Source organism: Equus quagga, chromosome 4 (assembly GCF_021613505.1).
Source record: "Equus quagga isolate Etosha38 chromosome 4, UCLA_HA_Equagga_1.0, whole genome shotgun sequence".
NCBI lineage: Eukaryota > Metazoa > Chordata > Mammalia > Perissodactyla > Equidae > Equus > Equus quagga.
Genome location: NC_060270.1, coordinates 136,039,729 through 136,065,171, shown reverse-complemented (window position 1 = coordinate 136,065,171; position 25,443 = coordinate 136,039,729). Strand labels below are relative to the sequence as shown.

At 45.4% G+C, this 25,443-nt stretch overlaps 1 protein-coding gene and 1 long non-coding RNA gene across 12 annotated transcripts in view; one reads left to right on the top strand and one right to left on the bottom strand.

Annotated features, from left to right (window-relative positions):
• Positions 1-75, top strand: part of LOC124237783 (uncharacterized) — a 762-nt gene extending 687 nt beyond the window's left edge. Inside the window, exon 2 of the long non-coding RNA XR_006888125.1 lies at positions 8-75. This is a non-coding gene — a long non-coding RNA (uncharacterized LOC124237783). The remainder of the gene's footprint in view (positions 1-7) is intronic.
• The window catches only part of CFLAR (CASP8 and FADD like apoptosis regulator), a 40,371-nt gene continuing 14,941 nt past the window's right edge, over positions 14-25,443 (bottom strand). For 5 of the 11 annotated variants that reach the window (XM_046657766.1, XM_046657763.1, XM_046657769.1 and 2 more), the window contains exons 2-10: positions 24,167-24,578; positions 22,021-22,126; positions 20,335-20,470; positions 19,369-19,460; positions 16,375-16,432; positions 13,635-13,681; positions 13,036-13,117; positions 3,176-3,686; positions 18-1,374 (exon numbers count right to left, since the gene is read on the bottom strand). In XM_046657766.1, coding sequence (XP_046513722.1) covers positions 1,236-1,374; positions 3,176-3,686; positions 13,036-13,117; positions 13,635-13,681; positions 16,375-16,432; positions 19,369-19,460; positions 20,335-20,470; positions 22,021-22,126; positions 24,167-24,528 — 1,533 coding nt within the window. In that variant the 5' untranslated portion in view covers positions 24,529-24,578 and the 3' untranslated portion in view covers positions 18-1,235. Of the gene's footprint in view, positions 1,375-3,175; positions 3,687-13,035; positions 13,118-13,634; positions 13,682-16,374; positions 16,433-19,368; positions 19,461-20,334; positions 20,471-22,020; positions 22,127-24,166; positions 24,672-25,443 lie in introns of all 11 variants that reach the window. The other 6 variants (XM_046657768.1, XM_046657771.1, XM_046657770.1 and 3 more) reach the window with 4 other exon arrangements.

The window sequence follows — 25,443 nt, the reverse complement described above, 5'->3', positions numbered from 1 at the left end:
GCTCCAGGTTTCTGAAACATGCCTCGCATTTCCCGTCTGTCCCTCCACTTGACTTGCTTCCTCTCCTACAACATACTCTGTGCTCCATCTCAACCTGCCAAAATCCTACCAGCTGTTCAAGGTTTGGTTCACCATTTCCAAAATAACTCCCTCATTATAGTGTGGTGTGATAACAATAGTGACACTCGCATGGCATCCCCAAGGCCACCACAGAGCCTCTCCAGGTATGACTGTAAGGCTCTCTCATCTCACTCTCTGTGAGGCTCTGTGAAGTGGCCAAGGGAAGCCAAGGCCTCATTCCTCCCGTTGGTCAGCCCGAGCCTGGAATCCCAATCCTTCTTTACTCCACCCCACACCCCTTGCCAGGGAGCCAAACCCACAAGCAAACACTTAGCATCTTCTCTTTGGGACTTGGGGAGTGACTGATGGTTGGTGTCAACAAAAATAATGTAGCCCAAAGACAAGTGACAAAAGTGTGCAGAACCCTGTCAAACAGTTTTCCTCTGTAATAATTACTACGAGATTCTGGTTCATGAGTCCAGGCACAGACATTATTCCTGCTGGTGCCCCTCAGCAACATGAAATTCAGACACACTCAGGAGTCCCACACTCATTAACACAAGGACGGCAAAAGAACTTCCAGAGTAGAAATAAGTGCTTATGAATAGCCATAAAATTGTTCTTTCCATGCTTTGGAACCTTTGCTGAATGACCATGACAAAACATACATAAACATACACACACAGACACACTCCACTTAAAATCAACATAAGAATAAATAAATTAAAAAATAAAGACCTTCAAGAGATATTTTAAACAAGGGTCTCCTTTCAGGTCATAGCTGATTTTACCTTCTACATGGAGCACGGATGGCCACGGGCTAATTAACTCTTTGACTGCAAGCACTCGAACTGCTTCTTTCTTAGCCCTCGGTTTCTTGATTGTTACCATGGAAGGCAACACACTCCAGAAATGCCCAAGTCAACCAGTAACTGGTTTCTAAAGTCTCAAAGACATTTCCTTCCCAACACTGACCTGGCCCAACACAGAGGCCACGACCTTCACCTCAGAAGCTATAGTTCAAGCACGACTTCCCGTCAACCTGTGACTCCTCACAGGTCGCCTCAGCACGGCCAGGACCTCACCTCACCTACGTCACACACACACTCGCTTGGAAACTCTGCCCTGGTTAGTGATGGAGGGAGACTGCAGGGATAAGCCGGGTGTTGATCTTTTCATTTGCAGGAGAAGATGAGCTTCTTTCTCAGGGTGTGCTGCAGACAGACGGAGTACCTCTCCTTAGCAGACACTGTGCTGTTCCAGTCATACACGTAGCGGTGGAGGTCAATGTGCAGTTCCAGGATGGGGTATCTTCTGGAGGGAATGAGAAAGGCAAAACTTATGTCACGCAAACATCAAAGAGAGAGGAGACAGACCGTCTTTGGGGCGACATGAGCCAACAGATGTGAAAGCGCTTTGAAATCATTCCTTTCCAGATGCTCCACAAACTGCTCAGGGACTGATCCAAACCAGCTTGCAGCACCCTGGCCTGAGGACCACAAGCCCTCCCCAAGAGGCAACTGAGTTTTACTCTGGGGACACCAGCTAGATGATAACCCACCTGGATCATCTATGCAAGTGTAGGGTGGATGTAAAAGGCCAATGATACCACAGGCCTATGGAGCGTCTACCTTGGGAGACGGAGTCCCTTCTGCTCCAGCCTCTCCTGTACTACTGAACCACCGCTGAGGGGGGCTGGGGGGGCTGAAGGGTGTGGGCAGGGTGATTGATTCTTGGGGTCCCCAGAGCTACAACAGAATGCATTTCACAGGCGGCTCAGAAACCATCATTCTAAATTGCAATTAGGGGACAGGGGGAAAAGGACTGCTAATCTTATAGTTAATTAATTAAGCTTCACTCAGCTTAAATGGAAACCAGGTCACTAATGTTTCCCTTAGAAAAGTATTCTTGCTAATAAGCTTCAAAAATGTCTATATAATGAGGGGCCAGCCTGGTAGTGCAGCGGTTAAGTTCGTGCACTCTGCTTTGGCGGCCTGGGGTTTGCCAGTTCGGATCCCGGGCACAGACCTATGCACCACTTATCAAGCCACGCTGTGGCAGGTGTCCCACATATAAAATAGAGGAAGATGGGCACAGATGTTAGACCAGGGCCAATCTTCCTCAGCAAAAAGAGGAGGATTGGCAGTGGATGTTAGCTCAGGCCCAATATCCCTCAAAAACAAACAAACAAACAAAAAGTCTATATAATGAAAACCTGCAGACCTGAACAGTCAGGCACCATTTTTCACCTATCAAACTGTCAAGACTGGGGGAAATAAAAGAGCAGGCAGTGCTGGTGAGAACCATCTTCAGGGATGCAAGCATTCCTGTACCAAGCTGGAGTAACTATCTGAGAGCACCATCCAGTAAGATGCATCCAGGGTTTTAAAAATGCATGTTGCTTAACACGATAATTCCACTTCTGGGAATTTTTCCCAAGGAAACAATTATGGATAAACACAAATACAAAGAGACAGAACACTTTATTTTTGCAAAAGCAAAGCACTGCCCAACGACTAAAGACTGGTCAAGCAAAGGATGCTGTGGCCCTTTTATGGGCTTCTCTGCAGACATTAAAATGATGCTGTAGAAATGTGACTACAGACACGTAACAATGTTATCTGATAAATTACAAACTAAAAGCAGGTTACAAAGTAATGGGGGATGATGGTTCCATTTTGGTTTACCAAGCATATTTGTATATGATTGTGTGGGGATCCAAAAAAGATAGGGAAGACGATACACCAGGATTTGGTTAACAGAGGTTGGTTCTCATAAGAAGGATTACAACTGCTTATTACGTTCTGCTTTCAGCATCTATATTTCCTGGTATGTTTCAATAAGGAGGAGAGTATTGCTTTTGTAATAAGAAAAAAACAATCAAAAATGTCTTCGTTTTGAAGAAAAATATCCAAACTACAAGTTGACTAGTGAGTGACCTCCTGAAGCAGGAAGCATTCATAACTGTGCAGGGTCTATATCTTACTCCTGAGGAACCCAACAGGGAATGAAAACTCATCCCTCCTCCCTGGAGAAGGGTGCAGAGGGAGCCTCCATCGTGGCAGCAGGAGAACAAATAAGCGGTCCAGGGCTCGGCCCGGCCGGGGTGGCTCACCTCTCTTGCCACAGTTTCTGGGAGAGGCACTGCAGGTACACCGACGGGGAGCTGGTGGGCCGCTCCAGCAGGGACACGTCGGCTCGGCACAGGCTCCAGAGGAAGTCAGCCTCTCGGTGAAGCGTGCAGGGCTCAGGCGGTCTTGCCCTGGACTCCACATGGTTCACCGCTGGCCCGTCCACCTCCAGGACACTGCTGTCCTCCAGCTGGCTCTCTGACACCACATAATTCTGAATAAAAAAGAGCTTTGGCTTCCCTAACAGAGAAGGGCATGAATCTGCCATGAACATCCTCCTGATCTGGTCCAAGGGGAACCCTGAGTGCGTCGGATCCACGCCAAAAACGCTCTGGGAGTCCCCTCGGCTCACCAGGACACACACGAAGCTGTCGTAGTCTTGGTGCTGGGGCATGCAGGCAACTTTCTTAAGATTCTGCCTTATATCGTCCACGCTCAGATACAAGAAAGACTGGACTTCATAGCCCAGGGAGGTGAAGGTGTCCCGAAGAATCCCTGGGAAAAAACCACACTGAGTAAGAAAAGCTCCAACGGCCCAGGGTAGCAATCCTAAGATGTTCTGATCTCCACCACTGATCTGTTCCTGCTTTTGTCATATTCTGAGGCTCTGAAGGACCCGAGAACAGGGTGGAAGGGCTCGAATCAACCTGCAACAGGAAAAGTGTGACTTGTACATGCTGGATTCCCAGATACTGTCTGTCCCCTGTCACACCACTTTGCGTTCCTGAGGCCACCATCACATCTGGCCATAGATACAGGCTGAGCCCACTTCTAGTTCAGTCCAACCAAGAGGGGAACAAAACCCGTTCTCTTCAACCACAACAAAGCTGGGGATTGTTCAGAAGGCTCTTTCTTAAAATAACACATGAATACATAGGAATGGAGGCATTTGCAGAGCACAGACCCAGACCTGGATCCAAATGGCTGCAGAAAGGGTGGCGCAGGTCATGAGTTCCCTCACATCCACCAGCTGTGGGCTGAGACGGAGGTCCCTGGATCTATGCTGGGACCATTTCCAGACTCCCCAGTTCCTCTCATGACCTGCTTCCCAGTCTACCTCTGACTGAGCAGTGGGGTCCTGGACCAAGATTCCCCTCTGTGCCCCCAAAGATTCTCCTCCTAGTTTCCAGGACTCCTGGATTGACTTTGCCTCAAGAAGCAGTGTAAGGCAGTGGAAAAAGTAGACTTCCTGTCAGACAAGCCTACCTCCTAATGCTGACCTTACCACACCCATGGCTGCATGACCTTAAGGAAGTGGGTGTCCCTAGCTTTAAAGGGAAGTGATGATCCCCACTCTCTGAGAATGCTCCTGGTACTCAATAAAAATTAGTTCCTAGTCCCTTTTAAAAATCTTTTTGTCTGTCTTCTAGAAGTTTCTATGGCCTAAGAACCCTAGAAACCCTACCCAGTCCACTTCTTTCTCATTTGCTCAGTTTTCCTTCACTGGAGGAATAAACACAGAATTGTTTTATCTTCTGATAGGAAAGAGAGACATCTTTCTCTTCCTCATTCAAAAATTCCACATCCTTTTGAGCCATCCACTAAGTTTCTGTTCCCTGTCTGCGGGATGCCTCCAGTTCCTAGTTCATTGGGGGCAGAAAAACTGTTGTCCTAAGCCCAGAGGCTAAACACACATCTCCTGATTCAGGCTGTCACCCAAACAGTCAGCCCACTTCTCTGGATTTTTCCCCATGTCTCATGGCTGTGTACCCACCCCACCTCCTCCCCTGGGGTGTGGTTCCAGAAGTCTCCCACTGCATTCACCACAAACCAAACAACACAGTCGTACTTAGAACAGGTATAGCTTCCACTACAGAACAAAAGGGCCCCATCTCATACCAGTTTCGGCATCGAAAAAAGGGATCAGGGAGGTAAATAACTGAAGGTACCACATAACTGTCGACTACAAATTCTCAATCCTCTACAGTATGTGGGAACAAGATGAAGTCTGCATGGGCACACATAATTCAGAAACTCACAGCTTCAACCAATAGTTTCGGCCTTCTCGCCCTGCAAACTTTACCGACCTCTAATAAACTATAAAAGTGAAAGTAAGCAATCGCAATTTCTTTCCTGGCTCCTTCGCAGGAAATAGGGAAAAGGGAAAAGGTAGAAAAAGAAACAGCCTCGGGTACATAAAAAGCTGGAACAAGCAGCCACTGGACGAGTAAGAGCTGGTGTGAGAGCTCTCAGTTTAGCTGAGCCGCCCATGAGGAGCATCAGTGCACATTCACACAGGGCCACACGGAAGACCTGGGTTTAACTGGGGCCCCACATCCCACCGCAGACAACGGGTTTAACAGGTCAGTGAATTCTTCGACACTCCTCCCTTAAAGAGATAGAGTGTAACCCCTCCCCTTAAACGTGACCACACTCAGAAACCCATTCCTAATGAATGGAATGCGGCAGAAGGGCTGCCACGTGACTTGCAAAGCTAGATGACAAAAAGGAGACAGCTTCCTTGTGGCTCCTTCTCTCTTTGGAAGAGCTCACTCGGGGAAGCCAGCTGCCATGTCGTGAGAACACGCAGGCAGTCCCGTGGGAGGCCCACGGGAAGGAGAACTAAGGCCTTGCCCCACCTTCCCAGCCACGTGAGGCAGCCCCGGCAGCCTGTGGACGACCACAGCTGACGTCTGACCACAGGTCTGGAGACACGGGGCCAGAACAGCCCAGCTGAGCCACTCCTCAATTCCTGGCCCACAGAAACAGTGAGAGAGAGAAATACATTCGCATTGCTGTCTGAAGCCACTAAATTTTGGAGGGATTTATACATATTATTAGATAATTATTCACCATGTAAGTCTAGAAGAGGGAATGATAATCACAACGACTTAAGACTGTAGTTAGGCTGCTTACTTTTCTCCTCTGCCTGACCCACAGGGAAGGGTGGAAACACTGCATTACATACCACGTCACAGCGAAGAGATAAAGGAGGTGCTGATCTCCTTGAAATCCTATGATAAATAAGGATTCCCCGGGAAATGATACACAGGTTGCTGATGACCTCGTAAATAACTTGCCTGTCCTCACAGGCTTGCAGTGCAATAGAAAAGGCCCAGCAGCACCGCCCCTGGCCATCACCTCTAGGGCCACAGGAAGGCCTTGGTCCCCAGGACGGCGCTCAGGCTGAAATCCAGGACTGCACAACGAGAGAGCCTGGACTCGGACCCCAGTCTCATCACTACTGTGTGACTCCAAACTCGCTTTCAGGACTCACGGTCTCTAATCATGGAGTGTTCTCTCCTGCAGGGGGCAGAGGCAGCCAGGGAGACCTGACTCAAAGCTCTCCTTGAATTGTTATCGCAGCCTGGTTCACTTCCCTCAAGACCCTCTCTTCAACTGACAGATTTCCACCCTTATCGAAGTCCTTGGACGAAAGCCACAGTCTCCCTTTCCATGCTGATATGATACGCAAGGGTCTGACGGAACAAAGCTATCCTGTCCCGTCTAGCGCTTTCCGTGACCTGGGCTTCCTGAGGTTCCGGCTGAAGCAGCGCTGCCACACAGCAGTGGGCAGCCACTGTGTGGTGCCGAGCCACAGAAGAACCACAAGATCTGAGTGGAAGTCCTGGCTCTCCACCTGCTTGCTGGGTCTGACCTCGCCTGGCCCTGCAAGAGAACTAACTCATGCACGCTGAGGGGCTTGAGAAGGGGATGGGAATGTGAGGTCTGGGGCAGGAAGTCCTTACCCAACAGAACAGGAGAAAAAAGGCTAAAGCTGGAGGTGAAGCCAAAAACCATACAGGCCCCCAATGCCAAGAAGAACACCAAATCTGGATGGGCCCCAGACCAAGATGGAGCAGCCCTTAAATATCCCTCTGGCAACACAGTCACTCAAGAGACGCAGCCTGAAGTCATCGCAGCTGACATTGCCCATTAATACCCATCCTTCCTCTATCAGATGGTGAGGGCTGATGCTAGCTGGCATCTGCAACTTGCTCTCTTGGACATGCAAGAACTTGGATACAGCCTCGCCTAATTTATAGGGTCACAGGGGCAGTGACAGTGTGACTTTGAACAAGTTATAGCCGCCTTAATTTATTCATCTATAAAATGGGGTGAATACTAATGCCTATCCCATATTCTTCAAAAGGCAGCGGTGAGATCCAAAGAATGGGATTTCTGTAAAGATGCTTTGCAAACTGTGAGTGCTTATTCAAATATAAGATATTAATTTTAAGTAAAATAAAGCCAGCCATTTCAAACCACGAATAACAGAGCCTGCGGTGCGTCTCTCAGGGAGCTTACCATTTCAGAAGCCAGAGGGGGGCCTCTGGAGCCTAAACTAAAATGGGCTCGGAGCGGTCAGAGCCTGCATCCCATACGTCACAGAAACTTCCTTGTCCTTTCCCGCAAATAAAGGAAGAAGAACTTGGGTGATGAGTTTGGAAAACGCAACTTCAACGAATCGCTAAAGTCCCACTTCTCCTCCTGCCCACCCTGGAAACTCCCAGTCCTGACTTGCCATCTCTCTCTGAACTGTTCTTTAGAAATCAACCTCCTGAAACGAGGAGGGTCTCCCTCAGTTAGGACAGGGGTGATAGTGAAGGGCTGGGGTCAGCTCTACCCACAGGTTTGGGGACTGTCAAGATGAAACCCCCAAACTAAATGCAATAAAAGGTCCTGACCTCATTCATTTAGAATCTGTTTTGATCTAAAACGAACGTACATTTATCTTGACACTATCTGTGAAAGGGGGTCCATTAAATAAACATATGGACTGAACACGAAGGAGGGAAGGCTTCATCGGTCTGTTCGCAATCACTGAGCACCCTTAATAAGCCCAGCTCTAATTACTATAAAGCACATGGGTGGACCCCAAGCTCCGCAGGATAATCTTAATGGTGAGGGGAGTTTCCGAGGAAATCCAGTCAGAGAAGGAAAGATGAGCGCAGTTGAGACACCTGGAGATGAGATTATCAGAAAGGTCTAATTTAAGCTCAGGCCCGAAAACACAGGGCAAAAAAAGGCCCCCGGGTGGGGAGATGATGAGAAGCAAAAACAGAGAGAAGAATGAGTGAGCGTGGAGCGGGGCAGCGGGCAGCCTCGTATAAATCCAACTTTTCATTTGTTCAGACAGACCAACTAAGGGGGGTTTGCTGGACAACCCATGTATATGCTAAATTATAAACTACTGTTTAAATGTCTTCTTTTTGAGCACAAATGATTACTAGTAATGCATGCTGGACTAGCTCTTCTTAAGAGAAAATAATATCAGTAATAAACAGGTCAACTGCATATCAATCAAGAGAGGCTTCTGGGGTATCTGAGGCAGCCTGGGAGTACTTTGCTCTTCCACATATCCACAGCTCCTTATCCTCAATTCCAAAACCCTTGAAGCTCCAAAAACCTTAAGTTCTTTCCCCCAATTCATTTTGTGGCAAAGCCTTTCCTGAACTGATGAGAGGCTATTTATAGTCTTTACCTATCCCAGGTAGCGGGCACATCCATTCATTTCGGGGTGCTGCTCTAGACCCCACCGGAGTGTTCTATAACTTACCGCATATGCACCATGTCATCTTTCTGAAATACAAGGGTCTCCAATAAGGGATTGCGGACCTATCACTCTTATTTAGACCCTAGATTTATGCTCTCTGTGAAAAAGGGTTGGCCACGTAGCACAGCCTGTGGGGGACCCTGAGTTAAAGGAAATTTCACTAGTGATGCTAGGTTCCCAAATGAATGGCTGCTGAGTCCCAGAGGATAAAAATGCCCAGGAAAAAAGGTGCCCTCCACAGACTTCCTGGTCTTGTGCCCCAGGAGGATGTCATCTTTAACAGACATTGATCCCAGGAGAGCAAGGAGGGGACGTTCTGCTTCCCCAGCACTGAAGCTGATAGGTAGCATGTGGCCACTGCTCCATCTGACGAGGCCTCCACCTACCACCTTGGATGTCACTCACTACTTGTCATCACAGCTCAGGAGCTGTGACCACAGTGGGCACTCTGACTCTGTGCCAATATTTTCCTACAAACGTTAGTACAGGAAAATGCTAATGATTTCAGTTGCTGCCCATTCCATTATGGGAAAGAGGGGGAAAGAGGCCAGTAACCCTGAGGAGTAGCTGAGCTCGAGGCAGCATGGCCCACAAAGCGTCTCCACTCTCTGCTCTGGCTTTCACGACTTCTGTGGCTCTGCTGGAAGAGAAGTTTATTTATGCAAGATTTATGAGGGAAATGTGCAGCATCTGCTAGAAAAATCCAAGTCTTAGCCTGGCTAAGAGTACAGAAAAATCTTCAAACTTTTCAGAAAGAGGAAGGGAGAAAAGAGAGGAATGAACACTTCCTCTCAAAATCTGCAAACATCATCTTTTATTCAGAAGCCTACAAAACCAGCTAGAGCTGTCTGTGACGTGAGACTTCCGTTTCCCCATTCCTCACGGGATCAAATGTCCAGCGCTACTTCAGGGCAAGCAAATCAGGGCCGAGCACAGGCCTAGCTTTGCTGGGTTTCTGACACAGACGACACAATACCAAAGACTTATTTTTTAATTCTACCCATCTGAGATAATTAGCCCCAAATCCTTAAGCTTCTATGTCTGCTCCAAGAAGAGGTTACTGACTCGAACAAGCCACCAAAAAATAAGCTTATCTTTGTTCACAATGCGGCTCTGAGACCAGACTCCACCTTGTTGTCTCCACACTTGCTCACACAGGGCCGAGCGTGGTGTTCGCACAATGGAGGTGTTCAGGAAACATTTATGGGATCAAGGAACAGTAAATGTGTAAGTGTCTGGGGGACTTGCATACTCTTTGGATAAAAGTCTCATTTTTTTGAGGACGGGAGAAGAGAGGTATACAAGTCTGATACATTCTATAGATACAAAAGAATGTTCTGAGAAACCCCGAGACCACAGAGCTTATTCCTCACACGTTCCCCCAACAAACATTTATGGAGCTCCTCTGTGCCAGGCACTGCTCCAGCTACTGAAGACACACTGTCAAGAGACGGGCAAGCTCCCCGGGAAGCTACATTATAGCAACAGAGCTTTCAAACCCTGCTCTATCAGTTACCAGAGAAGTTAGGAAAAGAGTTCACTGGCTCTGCCGGCCCACCCTGAAAATGAGGATAACAGTACCTATCCTTCAATATTACTTATGAAGATTAAGTGAGAATCCATGTAAAGGAATTAGCAAACTACCTGGCACATGGTAGATCTGAGTAAATTCTACCCTCTGATCACTACCACGCCCAAGTTAGTCCTAACATATTACTGTCAGCTTCTTTCAGAGCCCTGTTCAGTCGTCAATAATGTTTATCACCAAACTCCTGCCCTCCTCCCAAATGTTCAGCATGAAGCAAATGACAGAGTTATCTAGGCAAGAGTCAGAGGAAACCCCGCATAATCACCCGTGATGGAGCTAAGGTGGAAACAAGAAATGCAGAGTGCTGCCTGGAACGCAGACCACCTGTCAACCAAAGCGGGAGTCCAGGCCTGGAGTCCCCAGGAAAAAATCGCCAGGAGGGGAGTTGGAAAATGAAGAGCTGGGGGCCTGGAGAGAGTGTGAGAAGAGGCAACTGTCTTCCACTTCATTTTAATTAACACCCTCCTGCCAGCCTGAGTCTCAGCTGGGCGTATGAATGGATTCAGGACCCCTGAGCTGAGAAAAATCACAACAAGATGGGAGTAAAAGTGTGTTGACCTGCTTCTTACCTGTCAATCGGCCACCTGAGTGGCCTCAAGCCTAGTTATTTGCTTTGTTCCCAGAGGCCGGGAGGGCTTGAGTCAAGGAAGCTGTATGAACACACCTCAGGCCAATACCTGCTCGCACCTCAGGCCGCAGGCTCCACTTCCAATTTCACCCTCCTGTTGATCTTTCTCTGGTCAGGTCTTGCCACTCCCTGCCCTCCCTCGCCCTGACTTTTGTACTCAATCCTCTTTCTCCACCAAACCCATTCATAATGACGACTGGTAGGAGTGGCCTGTCCAGCTTTCCACCTGGGTATTTCCCTGGAACTTACCCCCTCTCTGGGGTTAGCCCCTCCGTTCCAGTTACTCCCAGCCTGTGGGGAGCTGCCCATGTCTCCTGAGCCCAGCACAGGCCACAGGCCCCCAGTTCTCTAGTCCGTCACCGGTCTGGGATCAGACTCCACAGGCCAAGCACAAAGTCATGGCAAGTTCTAGCTTAGTGGTCTGCAACTAAAATTAAACAAAGTGGGAAAATGATGTTAGCTGGCATTTCTATGTGCTTATGGTGTGCCAGGCACTGCTCTAAGCCCTTTACAGGTAAAAACTCCCTCACTCCTCCCACCCTTCCTACAAGGTACATCCTGTTATTTACCAATTTTACAGAAGAGAAACTGAGCCATAGAGAGGCTAGGAAAACTGCCCACGGCTACAAGCTAGGACATGGCAGGACCATGATCCAAACCCACGCAGTCATATTCCAGGGCCCAACTCTCACCATGCTCCTTTAATGCAGAAAAATACAAACACACACTCCCGCCCTGCCCATGAGGCCCACGACTAGGCGAGGGAAGCAACACAGATCCTGGGCTTTAGCCACAAATTCACGGCAGGTCAAGGCTTTAACTTTACGATTCTCTTCATACAACAGACATACACCCTGCACCAAAGGCAGCTGGGAACTGTCTGCTGGTGAATGAAGCAGAACTGACTACAACCGGAAGTAGAGGACAATTGTACAATCTATTTTAAAGCAGGAAGTTACTCACTGAGAAAACATTTCCTCATTTTCATATAGGTACTAATGGCTAAAAAAAGAAAGAACACATCTATAGCTGAGGAGATAGCAGCTCTCACAATTAACCAAAAATAGGACATGAGAAGGTGAGATCATAGCTGAAATCCTGGGAAATACAGTCCAGCATTTGCTAATTTGACTTTCTCTCAGATCCTCTTCTCATAAAACTCACCATGGTAACATTTTAAGTGAGCCTAAAAGATGTTCCGGCTCATTCTAAGAGAACACTGAGAAGCTGGAAAACAGTGGAAATATAATCAATCCTTTCAAAGAAGAGATAAATAATTGAACACAATGTTACTCCACTTATCTAGATTCTTCTCATTCCGTTTTGATGCATCACCAGTGACTGACTCAGTTTGAGTCAGACATCCAACAACAATTGACCAAAAGAATTGATTCAGATCCAGACAACGGTGACACACAGGTACCCAGGCCCACAGCCAAAGTACAGGGTGGCAGAACTAAGGGACACGTTGCCTCTGAGTGAGTACACATTTATATTTTTAATATTCCCCGGAAAAGCTTCCAAAGTTTATCCAGGGGAAATGGTGGGGATCTGATAACACTGAAGCCAGAAAGCCTTCCATTTTAAGGCCTGTGGATCCCAGGACCCCTCCCTGCCACAGCATCCAGCACAGAAAGGCAAGACTAAAGCTCCTCAACTTCCACAAATTATGCCTTGGTGCCAGAGACAATGCTGTGTGTTCCCTGAGTCCCCTTTCCTTTTCCTCCTGACACACAGCCAGACTAAGTTCCCTGTCCACTGCAGTTAGGTGGGGCCACACAAGTGAGATCTGACCAATGGAATGTGGGTGGTGATGATGTATCACTTCCACAACTGGCCTCTAAAATCTCTTGAGATCTTCCATGCACTTCCTTCACCCACCAGCCAGATACAGAGGCTCTAGGGGAAAACTCCAGGCCTCAGATGACAAAGCCACATGGCACAAAGCGCCCCCAAGACCAACCCACACTAGACTGTGACGTGAGTGGGAAACTACCCTTTGTGTGTGAAACTACAGGTTTGGGCAGTGGTCGGTCACAGCAGCTAGTATTGGTCGCTCTGATGAAGACAGCTTGCCTGTGTCGTGATCTCATTGCAGGGGCATCAGTCAACCTGCGGCTTCCACACCTACCCGTGTCATTGCCGATGCAGTCAATTATCAGGCAGATTCCTAGAGGCTTGCTCTGCATCTTGTATCTCTGTTCTGGTATGTGCTGGGAAGGAAAGGAGGGATTGTTAAAGACCCTGGACACTGCTGACACCACAAGGTCCCACTTATCTTCCACCTTTTCTTTCGGATTTCCTTAAACATCACTTTGGTAGGTCAGTGAATCAAACAGAAACTGTCTGAAGTCATCACAGCTGACATTTCCCATTAATATCAAATTTGTCCTCTCTTCGGATAATGCGCTTAAGACAAACAAACTACTTCAGTTTTTATTTAATTTTAATGAAAACTGCAGTCTCTTTATACGTGTCTTAGCTTTGCAGGATAAAAATAATTTTTTCTTATCAGCTGAGAAGAAAAGTGCCACTTTGGAATCATCCCGCGTTCACTAATGCAACCCACTTTAACCAGGTTCCCCTCGAGAAGGGTTCTCAGGGAACAGTGCGCTCAGCATCCTGCTGTCACAAACAATTCGTAATGGACAGATATTCTCAACGAAGTGAGTGTTCTCCACAGATACTGTGCATACAACACAAGAACAAATCAGCTCATTGATTTTGTACCTGAGGCAAAAATGCTCCTGATTCCTGAACAGATGTCTTCACTGGTTCTGTGGGATGAAAGAGAAATTATTTACAAAGCTGAAAGAGAACTAGGCCCACCTCTATGCTGGCTGAGTTTATATCACAACTGTTCACGTCTTCCCCCTACTGACTCTTCTTTCCTCAGCTATATTCAGCCCCAAGGTTCCAACCTCACACTGAAAATCCCAACTGATAAGAAAACACAAGTCCCCATGCTAAGCAGGGGTTATGCAGAAAAACCGCTTAAAGGGCAAGTGAAAGAAGGCTCTCCCTTGTCCTTCGCCAGGTGAGGACTAGGTGAGCCTTTAGCCTGATAGGAGAAGCTCACAACCTCACCACCCAACAATATCAACAGCTTTCCTGCACGTGCTGAAACTGGACAAGGCCTAAAGGAGACAGCCTGACAGCCCGCAGAGGAGAGAAAGGGAAAGAGAAAGCGTGGGTTCCCCACTGACAGACAGATGGCCACGTCTTCTTAGTCCAGGGATACTGGGAGATCATAAAATAAAATGTCAACAGCAAGATAGGGGACAGAGAGCTCAGCAAATATAGATGAGCCGAAAGCAAATTTTGTTAGATAAAAATGACTTTATTGGCCCCGAGAGGTGGAGAAACCACCAGTTCTGAAGCCATAAAGGGCTGGCTCAAGCCCTAGCACCACTGCTGACACACTCTGTGATCTTGGCAAATTTCTTCCTAAAGTCTCAGGGTTTTCTTTTATTAATCTCTAGGATGAACATACCAATATCTACTTTATGACTGCTGCAAAAATGAGAAATAATGTCTAAAGACAGGGAAAGAAAATGCCAGTAGTGGCAAGGTGTGGGGTAAATGAGCACTTTCAAAGGCTAATGCCATATAAGTCGAAACAGTCTTTTTAAAGGAGAACTAGCAATACCCTTTAAACCAATATTCTGCTTCTAGAAGTTTATCCTAAGGAAATAATGGAGCAAGTGTGCAAAAATGTCAACTATGAATGATGGTTTATAACGGCCCCAAACTAGAAAGAACCTAGGAGTCTACCAACGTAAACTGGCTAAATAAATTACAGTAAGGATAATGGAATATTATGCAATGTTAAAAGGATCAGAGAGATCTTTACGTATTTGACGTGAAAAGATATGCAGGATATATTAAGTGAAAAACGGATTACTGAATAAAATGTGTAATATGGATCCAACGTACTTAAAAACACGTATTTGTGCACATACACTTACACATGTATACGCTAAAAAGTAAGAGTCTAGAGGTATATAAATCAAACCTTAGCAGTGGCTGTGTCTGCTACTCGGAATTAAGAGGATATTCACTTTATCTTTTGTATTTTAGCAGTCATGGATTGGCAGAGTAAACACGCACACAAAGTAATCTACATAACATGCCTATCTCAGTTTAATGCACGGAGAGCTTAGTACATTGTAGTAACCATCATCACCACCATCACCGTCATTCAGCTGAAATCTATTTGGAAGTCCCAATTAATATGGAAACTTGGTTTGATTATTTTAAATTTCTATCAGGTTAAGGCCAAGTTATCAGAATGCTTTTTTCTTTTATCAGCAAATAAACCATGTCCGGGCAAAAGCAGGTACCCAGCTCTCCTAAGGATCACCAGGGGGTCGGAAGCCTCTTCACCTCACCTGTGTAACTACGGTCAAGGATAAACCTGCCATCACAGAGCGTGGCAGAAAGCACACCGATTGTTTTAAATTCCTATCCACGTCTACCAGGTTTCCTATTTTTCCCTTTAAACAGCTTTCAGAATGCTAATTCTCACCACCTCACCAGTGTCTTAAGAAACATGCTGTCACTACAGGAATTAATTCGCTTCTCAAGAGCTTTTGCTGGACAGTGGAATTTTAGGCAGAGAACAGGAGGCATGAGCTATGCCACCTCGCTAATTTGGGCAAAAATGCTTCTCAGTTTCCAGGTGCATGCGGACGGCACGTAGGCTGAGCCAGAAGATTCTGGCAAAGGGCCTGCCACACAAAGGCAGCTTCCATCAGGCCACCGCCGTACTCACAACAGGCGCAGTCCCCACTGCACACGGGACGAGGCCAAGCTCCTCAGGTAAGACTGAGCCCTCCTTATCCACCTCCAGGTCTGGAGCACAGCCATCCCCACCGCAGAGCGAGACTGAGTCCCAGCCCTCACTTCAAGGAGGACTCAAGACAAGCAAAAGAAATACTCTCTTAAAAACGATGAGATCAAGTGCCGATGTTTTAAGAGAGATGAGAGACAGCGTATGGGTTGAAATTACTGGTTTTTTATTATACTTTTTTTCTTTCTTTTTAGGGGAGGGAGAACCTCATCTGTAGTGTATCTAGATTCATTAAACGAGCTAGAAAACAAGACTGCATAACCTTTCTTCATCCAGCTGCTGGATATTTGGCTTCATGTGGCTCATTTTCATGGCTAGATTAATGTTCAACTTGGCCTGGTTATAATTCCACTTCAGATATAAATGTCACATCTCTTAAAAAATACAGCCAAGGTGATGAAGCTGACAGAGTAAGAGGTGTTTACATTCAAATAAGCTAATTCAATAGACAACCACAAAGGCCAATGAACACATTTTAAGGAGTTTAATTGCTTTATATTTTGAGAGCTTAATTAGAATATGTAGATAAAGGAAACGGCCAACTCTAAAAATGCAATATTTCATACTTGAATTATCAAGCATCTATAAAGAACGAATATAAAGAAAAGTTGGTCTTACTTTGAGTGTCAAGTTGTTCCACAATGACTCTCTGTTCCTTACTTCTCCCATTCTGGAGCTTCAAATATAAAGAATAAGGTCACACTCCTGTGAGTTTTTCGGAGGCACATCATATCACACCTCTTTAAATATCTCAACAGAATTCTTACCCAGGAAAAAACAAAAATATCACATTCACAGTTCAATTATCTAAAGAATAGCAAGAGCCATTAACTCCATAAATCCCATACTCTGCAGCCAAAGAACAAGGCAACTCTTCTTTTTAAAAAACAATACGATGAGCATGTAAACATGTTAAACTAGCAGGTGAGAACGTTTCAGAACAGCTCTACAAAATCAGACAGTATGCTACAGGAGAGCTGCTGTCATGGCTCCGAGTTAGAACAAGCTGAGGGAACACGCGAGTGACATGCAACCTGGTCCTCCAACACAGAGGCACGTGCGCTGCGGCCGAGTGAGCGTGCTAGCTGCACACCTGGCTGTGCATCCCGACTGTGCCACTTACTAGCTATTAAGCTTCAGCAAGTTATTTAACCTCTATATGTCAATTTCTTTATCTTCAAAATGAGGGTAACAATAGTACCTACCTTCAAAATTTTTGGTAAAGATTAAATGTCCACAAAGCACTCATACAGTGCCCAGCACATGGAAGTGCTTACTGAACATCCAGTTACTGTTTCCCTGTAATTGTCTAACTATACACAAGCCACAAGTGGGCTTGGTTCTGGATGATCAGCTACCACCTCTGAGGGCTAGAGTGGGATTAATCAGAGAATGAAAGATTGAACCAACCCTTCTCAGAAGACAGGTCCTGTGTAAGGTACACATACCACACACTGTCAACCATCTGATACGCTCAGCTTTCAAATGACAGTTCTCCTCTGAAGCTATCCTAGCCAAAAGAGAGAAGTACACTATTCATTAAGCTGTGTCTGTAGCTAAGGCTGAGTGTCTAAATTAAAGAAAAACATATAAGTTGCTTTTATTATTAATAAACAGTGACTTAGCCAGAGGCTGATGGTATTAAATAGATTTGGAACCCCACATGGGTGTGCATTCATTTTTACAAACTATTAAAAGATATATAACATCAAATCAAAGCTAGATTCAAAAAGGATTATATTGTAGTCATACAACTTTTTCATTTTATGTTAATATCATGTGTCATTCAATGCCACTGTAATTTTTAAAGTACTTTTGCAGCCTGGTATGTAACATCCAGGTATTCAGCTCCTAAATCTTCTGAGAAATTCACTAAATTCATATACCACAGTGCCTGTGTACTAAAGGAATGAATGATCAGGGTTACAGAGGAACACAGCAAATTTAAGGAGAAATTTATACACAGAGCACGTGGGTTCCCAATAGGCTACATAGACAGTGAATACAATTATTATTTGTATTACTATTGCATGAAAACTATTAACAAAATAGAAAGACAGTAGTAAAATATGGCAGGCTTTTAACTAAGAATGACAACGTCATTTATGTTAGATAGACAATAGCAGAGAAAGCTCAGAAAATCTCGATCTGAATTCTAAATCAGTTTTGTCTCATGATTTGGTATCACAGAGATTCAGAAGGACAACAGAAAGTATACTTGATTCTTGAAAAAATGACCGATATATCTATGACATGACTAGTATGTAGTTTATTAAACACACCATGGTGTAGAGAAAGGAGCACGGACAGGGCCCAGTTCTGGCGGTAGTCAGAGGTGGGTAATCACCTAATACTCTCCAGGCCTAACTTTCCTTATTTGTTCAGTGAGGGGGTTGGACAGTACAACCCTTAATATCCATTTTAGCTCTGAAGTTCTATTTCTCAATGGTATCCTTACAGCTCATATTCTCCATGAAACTATTTATATTACAGGAGTAGTTAATGTTTTCATCATGTACCTTATATGAAAGTGTTTATAATTTAACCATGAAATTACACTCTGGTCTAAGTCCTCACTACAAATGCCACATATTTTTTTATGGGGATGAGGATGAGACCATACTAAGATTAACTTCTCAAGATAAAAATTAACCAAAAGAACAATTCTGATGATACCTTGGCACCATCTACTAACACAACAATCAGAAATGACTATGTGATATTTATGTTCACCAATCACTCAATAACATCACTCAATAACAAAAACCTCTTGCTGAAATTGATAGAATAAGCTCAATAAAAAGCAAATGCACAGAGAAGTAAATACAAGGATATTTATTTTGAAGCATGATTTGTAGTAACAAAAGATTTGAAACAATCTATATGTATATACACAAGTGCTAAATACGTTGTATTATATTGTATACATCTAGAAAATGGGACCACGTTCAACCATTAAAAACAATGATTAAACAGAGGCCGTCCCACGTGATTCATATGGAACAATTCTCAAGAATCCTCCCATCAGGACAACAGTGCTAGCATGCTATCATTCGTACAAAAGATAAAAATGAAATATGATATGTACATGTGCTATCTCTGGATGGTTGGGGAAAAAAATGGTTAACAATAGCTGCCTCTGGGGAAAGGAACTGGAGGAAATATACTTTAAAAATTATTTCAGTACATTTTGAATTTTTTATCCATGGGCACATCCTACATATTTTTATTTAAAAAGCTAAATTTTCAAAGGAACAAATGAACAACGAAAAAAATGTTCAACTGAATATGTAGGGACACAAACAAACACACATAGGCAAAAGACTGGGAGGGAATAAACCAAGATAGCACCAATGGCTGTCTTTAGGCAGTAGGATAAACGTGATTTATTTTCCTTCCTTTATATTTCCCTGTATTTTCCAAATTATGTCAACAAACACATAGTAGCTTTGTAATCACAAGAAATTATACATATTTTTAAAACAAATCACATTTCTGTCACAATTTTTTTTCAGATATTGAATAAAGTACATGCTGTGAGAATCTGTATATTTTTATCAAAGTTCTGAAACTGTTTCATGCCGGGATTCCACACATTTGCTCCAGACTCACCCTTAAGTTATATGAAGGATCCTTAAGACTTAAGTTTGGAAGAGATGCCTGGAGAGCATTTACATAACTTGTTCCTGTTCCTGGAGCTATAGCTGGAAGAGAGGTACCGAGTTAAGATTTACAATCATTATCAAGAGAATCCTCAACAACGGCTCAATCCACAGTCAATGATCATCTTTCAAAATACCCTAGACTTTCCAGTCACCTCACTGAATTCAGAATATCAGATGACTCTTCCACCAACGTCATTAAGAATGGACTAAAAATGCTAGTCTTGCTCTTGATCTTTTATCAGTCATTTAGGAGGGAAGGGGGGTTGTCTGTAGACCACTGGTTATCGTTACGCCCCTCAGGCTGTGACTGTATGGTGGCAATGGACTGCTAGCAGAGCTCACGCTGAGGCTGAGTCTAAAAGACAATGGGGGAGGGTGGCGTGAAAGAGAAGGCCAATGGGGGTCTGGTCCCCTTTAAGGACGGCGGCAGGGGGGTTATCAGCAGAAAAGGCGCCCATTCCATGAGGAGGTTTTGTGAAACTCAGGACACATGCAGGGCAGCTATGGGATCCCAGGGACAGGATACCACCCAGGGTTGGACGGTGGTCAGGCCCAACACTGGAGCAAGGCAGCAGGGCTCAGCAGACACTCAAAGGCCCTGAACGTCCACAGCGCCACCGGCCTGTGCAGAAAATGGGGCTGCAGACTTTCCTGAAGACCGGAATGGTAAGAACTGCTGGTGGCATTTTGATGAGAGCTGAGACTCCCTGGTCACGGGCGTAGGGTGATGAAGTCTGCAGATCTGGGATATGAAGTATATAAAAGGAAACGATCTCCAGCTACAGGCTAGCGGGGGCTGTGGACGTTCAGGTTCGGTTCCATCTGCCCGTCCATAAAGTGAATCTTTACCAACCAAACCTACTATGCCCAGGGTACTTTCTCTTGGCCACTGAGAGGCCAAAATTCTGCTTACCAGACTGCCTGTATTTCTGGATTTTTGTCTTCAGGTCTATTCTGTGGATGTTCTTTAGGCATTTTTCTAATAAATCCAACTGATCTGGAGCAAGCAGATTTAGTTTCTCCAATTCGATCACAAGATCCAAGAAACTCTAAAAGAGCCACCAACAAGAAACAAATGTTAGTAGAGCTGATTATTAAGCCCCAAATGCAAACCTCAGGCCATGTGATTTACAACAGCAAGAAAATGTGACAACAAGAACCCCTTCTATGACCTTCCATGACCTTAAACCAGACTGTTTATACTCCCTCCAAGGCCAAGAGCAAATTACACTCCTGGATTTCACTCAGCAAAGAGGTGGTGCTAAGTCTTTTGGAGGCCAACCTCTACCTAGGTTGGGGATAGACACAAGGGCCATTCAGTGTCATCGAGGAGTACTGAGAGAGAGCAGGGCTAAAAACGAAACCCTCCCAAGTGTGTTCTCTTCCAGAAAGCCAGGTTAGAGTTATACTGAGAAACTCTGGGGGTTTCCTGTAAAAGGAAGAGAGAAGGTAGCTGGGGAAGTTTTTATTAGAAAAATCCCAATGATACAGTTTTGAAGTTCCTAATACATTTTAATCAATACTGGACATTCCAACTCCTTCTGACTCAGGGGGTATAAGGTGGCAAAATCACAAGGTTTGGGCATTTTGCTACTCATTTACCCCAGACCACAGAGATTGTGAAAGAACTATATTTCAGAAACAGGCACTGCTTTCGGTTTTATTTCCCTTCTGTTTAACATATTTACTGAAGTGCTCTCTTTATTTTTAAAAATAACAATCATAATTAAATCCATATAAATGATTGGGAGATAAGTTGATTAGGGGACACCAAACAAGGAGTTCTATTTTTTCATTTTCCTTCCCATTTTGCATTTGAGGGTGGGAGCATACAGTCACCCTATATTCCCAGATTTCAGAAACTACAATCATTAAGAAACATGGAGAAATTCTAAGGCAATGATTCAGAGTCCTCAGAGGCAGGTCCTTCAAGGATATATTGTCATAGTACATGACCTGAGCTCTCCTTGGCTTGTCCTTAACGCAGCAGGACCATATAGAGCCAGGTGGAATTTAAATATTTTTCCAGCAATCACAACATCCCAGAGATCTTCACCCCTACCTAGTTCTCAACCCCAAATCTCTTCTTTTCCCATTCCGTAGATATATTAGTCACAAGGACCTTCCTCGACCCCATCTCCACACGCAGTCTAATGACTCCACAGTGACCTGGAGCTGGCTGAGGAGAGAGATGCAGGTGGAGCAGGGTGAGAGAGGACTAGCATGTCCCACCTGTTTCTACTCAGCATGAGCAGATGGGACTTCCTGATGCCCCCAAATGATCTGTCAACCCAGGGAGAGAAACTGATGGATAACCCAAGCCTATGAAGTTTACACAAATAAAAGATAAAATACAAGGATGAAAGAAACATTCAAGGCCACATCAGAAGACATCACCCTATTTCCTCTCAATTCATAAACCAATTCTCTTCCCATCAATGTTACTATGAAAAAAACCCATCCTCTTCTCACTTTCCACCTTCACCCCAGCGTTGGCCTCCTGCCCCAGTTGCCCACTTCCATCTCTGCACCCCGTGGAGAGCATCCCCCAGCTTCTCACAGGCTCTTGGGAACATGAACCAAGAAAAAGAAAACTCACCTTGTCCTTGGCTATCTTGCTTCGGCCCATATAATCCCTCATGAGGAAAATTAATGAGGACACATCAGATTTATCCAAATCCTCCCCAATCTCCGTCATCAGCACCCTGTAAACCAGAGAAGTTTCTTTAGTAAATTCAGATTCCAGTGCTATGAGAATACCAAGAGCCTACACTTTCTCTACACCAATAACTCGTGAAAAGACTAGTTCTTGCCCTCATTGGAATGTAGCCCCCATAAAACTGAAAGCCTAGATCACCCCAGGAAGAGTCTCAAGGGAACTCAAGAAGGAAATTCACCCTGTCTCCAGTTTTCACCAGGAGATGGTACCTCTCCTTCCATCTAGCTGCTCTGAAAACAACTCAGAGAATAAAAACTTCCCTAAAGAATCCCCTAGCTTGCCCAGAAGTGATGATCAATAAGTGAAGGACCTAAATGACTAAGATGAAAGACAGAAACAGAATCCAAGGTGATCTTGCCCTTTCTGTTTAACAAACTCCCAGGTGGTGCTGAGGTTGCTGATCCAGGGACCATACTTTGAGTTGCAAGATTCTAAAGCCAAGTAATACCCAGGATGGCCCGGCCCACTCCCGAACTCAAAGGGCAAAAGATCTCCAGATCCTGGGGACTGTGGCCCTAGACGTCTTGGTCTCGAAGGCCCCTCCTGACTCAGTCACCTCTGCTCTAGCTGGAGCTACCATCATGCTTCTCTGGGGCTCCCGGGACACCCCATGGTTAGCATTATTACCTTGCCATTGTCACCACCGCGTAGGAGGTCGTTTCCCCAGTTAGACTCTCAGATTCCCGAGGATGGAAGGGTCTTCGTCGATTTTACTCTAGCAGTTACCAAACACTGGGCATGCGTCGACCCACAACAAAGCCCACTGAACAGCTGAACCAACAAATCTAGCCCTTCCCCTCCCACGGCCCGGCCTCTCGCCCAGAGACCCTGAAGAACTGCCTGCACTCACGAGAGCAAGGAAACAGCAGGCGGAGTGCCTCGCCTATTCACTGAAACTCCGCCAGGGCCTCCCAACAAGTTTTAAGAACATTACTGACATCATCTGAGGGTTGGAGAGGGGAAGATGATCGAGTACAATGACAACATTATTATAAACCCTTGCATTTGTAGAGTGCTTCACAGTTTTAAAAAGGACTTCACATGCCAGGTTATCACAACTGATCCTCACCAACAGACTTGTGAAATCAGGTATTATTATTCTTAGCCTTACAAGTAGGAAAACAAAGGCCCCTCCAACGTTAGCGGCTGGCTCAGCCCACACGGACTGTAACTGATAGTTCTGAAGCTGGAAACAGAACTTCAGACCTCAAGTCTCAGACGCACTCCAAGGCCCACACTGCTTTCAACTCTCTTTAATATGGTTTTTAATAACACACATCATCTCCAAATATAAATTATCGATACCACTAATGGCCGGTGGTCTGGAGAAAAAGGAATTGCTAATTTAAGGTTACAAGTTCTCTTCCTTTCCCAGAAACACAGCCTGTTCAGTGGTTTCCATGCTCTTTTGAGCCGCCAACACAGTACTGTGTGAACAAGAGGAAGGAACGTCTTAAGGCTGTGTGAACTAAAAGGGCCTGGGGTAGTTAAGTGAAGAGATGTTCCAGCTAGGCTCCCAGAGCCTCTGGGAGCAGGGACCTCACAGGAACTCAGACAGAGCCCACCCCACTAACTGCTCAGCAGAGGAAAGATTCAGGAGGGATCAAAGAGTTCTATGAAGACTAGGAAGCTCACTGTCAGACTTGTTATTTTCTTTCTCATAGCAGAAAGTACCAGGGGTCTGACATCACAGAAAATCAAGCTAGCAGAAGTCACTGCGGATGTCACAGTCAGAGGCTGTGCAAGAACGACAAGCTCTTAGTCATTGCCCTCTCTCTCTCACTCTGCGTAAGGCAAACACATCCCATCTACTTTCATTATGGTCTTCTACCCAATTACTTTAATTAGCAAACACATTCTAAGAATTCAAGGAGTTCAAAGGAATGAAGTAACATCATATGGCAGATCACTGCGTAGAGAAAATGATGAGGCTGCTCTTCTTCCTGTCCTAGTTTCTATCGCCCAGAGGTCTAGACCACCTCTCTCCCTCCCGCCAGTCCAGCCTTGGGAAGGGCTGATGAATTACCTATAGTCCGATACAAGCCGAGGGTGCCTGCGCAGGTGTGCCTCTACTGCCGTTTTGTCCATCTTCAAGATGCGCTTGAGCAAGTCAAACCGCCTCACTCTGTAGAGCAGCTCAGCCAAGCCCCCAGGAGACAGGTTTCCTCTCTCTCTTAAAATATCCAGAAGATCCCTGACGTTAAGTGGAGCCACATCTGCAGCAACGTCCCGGCACAAAAATAGAAGCATCTCCTTCTCGTCTTCATCAAGTGCCTCTTCAACCTGATGGATGACCTCAGCAGACATCCTGAACAGCGTCTCTCCAAGGAACGGCAGCAGGAAAAAGCCAGTCCCGTCAACAGAAGGCCTTGAGGCTACTGACTTCATTTCTGATAGCTTTCTTCATTTCTTTCAGAATCCTTTCCAATGGGAGAGTTCTGTGGTTAAAAGGGAATTTTTAAAAATCCTCTTATCAAAGTATCTTATGCCTAAAATTCAAAGGTTCTTTCCTCCTTGCTGGTCTCTCCAACCTAGCAGATCAAATTCATATTGTTAAGTCTCCAAAAAGGGATCCTCAGTAGACAAAGCAACAGGTCCAAATAACAAGAGACAAAGAAGATAACCTACTTTTAATGAAAATAAAACCAGAAGAAAATTATTCCAAAAAATCCCACACGCTTCATCAAAATTTACAGAATGGAAAATATAGTCGGGGGAAACCAGGGGTTTATGACTCAGTGCCAACAAATGACCCCGGTGGGTGGAAGAAGAAAACTCCCAATGACTAAGCCACCGAACAAATGAAAGACACTGCTGTCACAGTGGTCAGCTCCACTTTAGGGAACTCTCCCAGGTAGGCTTGAACAAACATGGGTCTTGACAAAAGCGACCCTCTGCAGGGTTTCAAAAATGATGGGAGAAAAGAGGTTCTGTCCCTACCCCACCCCCTTTACCAGCTGTTCTCCTATTTTGAAACCCCTCGTTCACACCTATAAGCAGACCCTCTGCTGCCATCCTCCCAAACTCGCAGGTCTTTTCACAGCTTCACCATGAACCCTCACCGGACCTGCTGCCACAGCCCAACGAGGTCTCGTCAAGTTCTGACACCTCTTCAGACCAGGAGCTCTGACTCTCAACACACTGCTGCAGTGCCCCGCCTATGGCTAGAGCTCCTGACAGCATCAGTGGAAGGAAGGCAGTGGAACAAAGATGAGGGAAAAGATCCCGCTCATGGGGCGGGGGGGTTTGGGTGGGAGTGGTGGGGCGGTCATGCCATGGGGGCATTCTTAATTTCTTTCATTG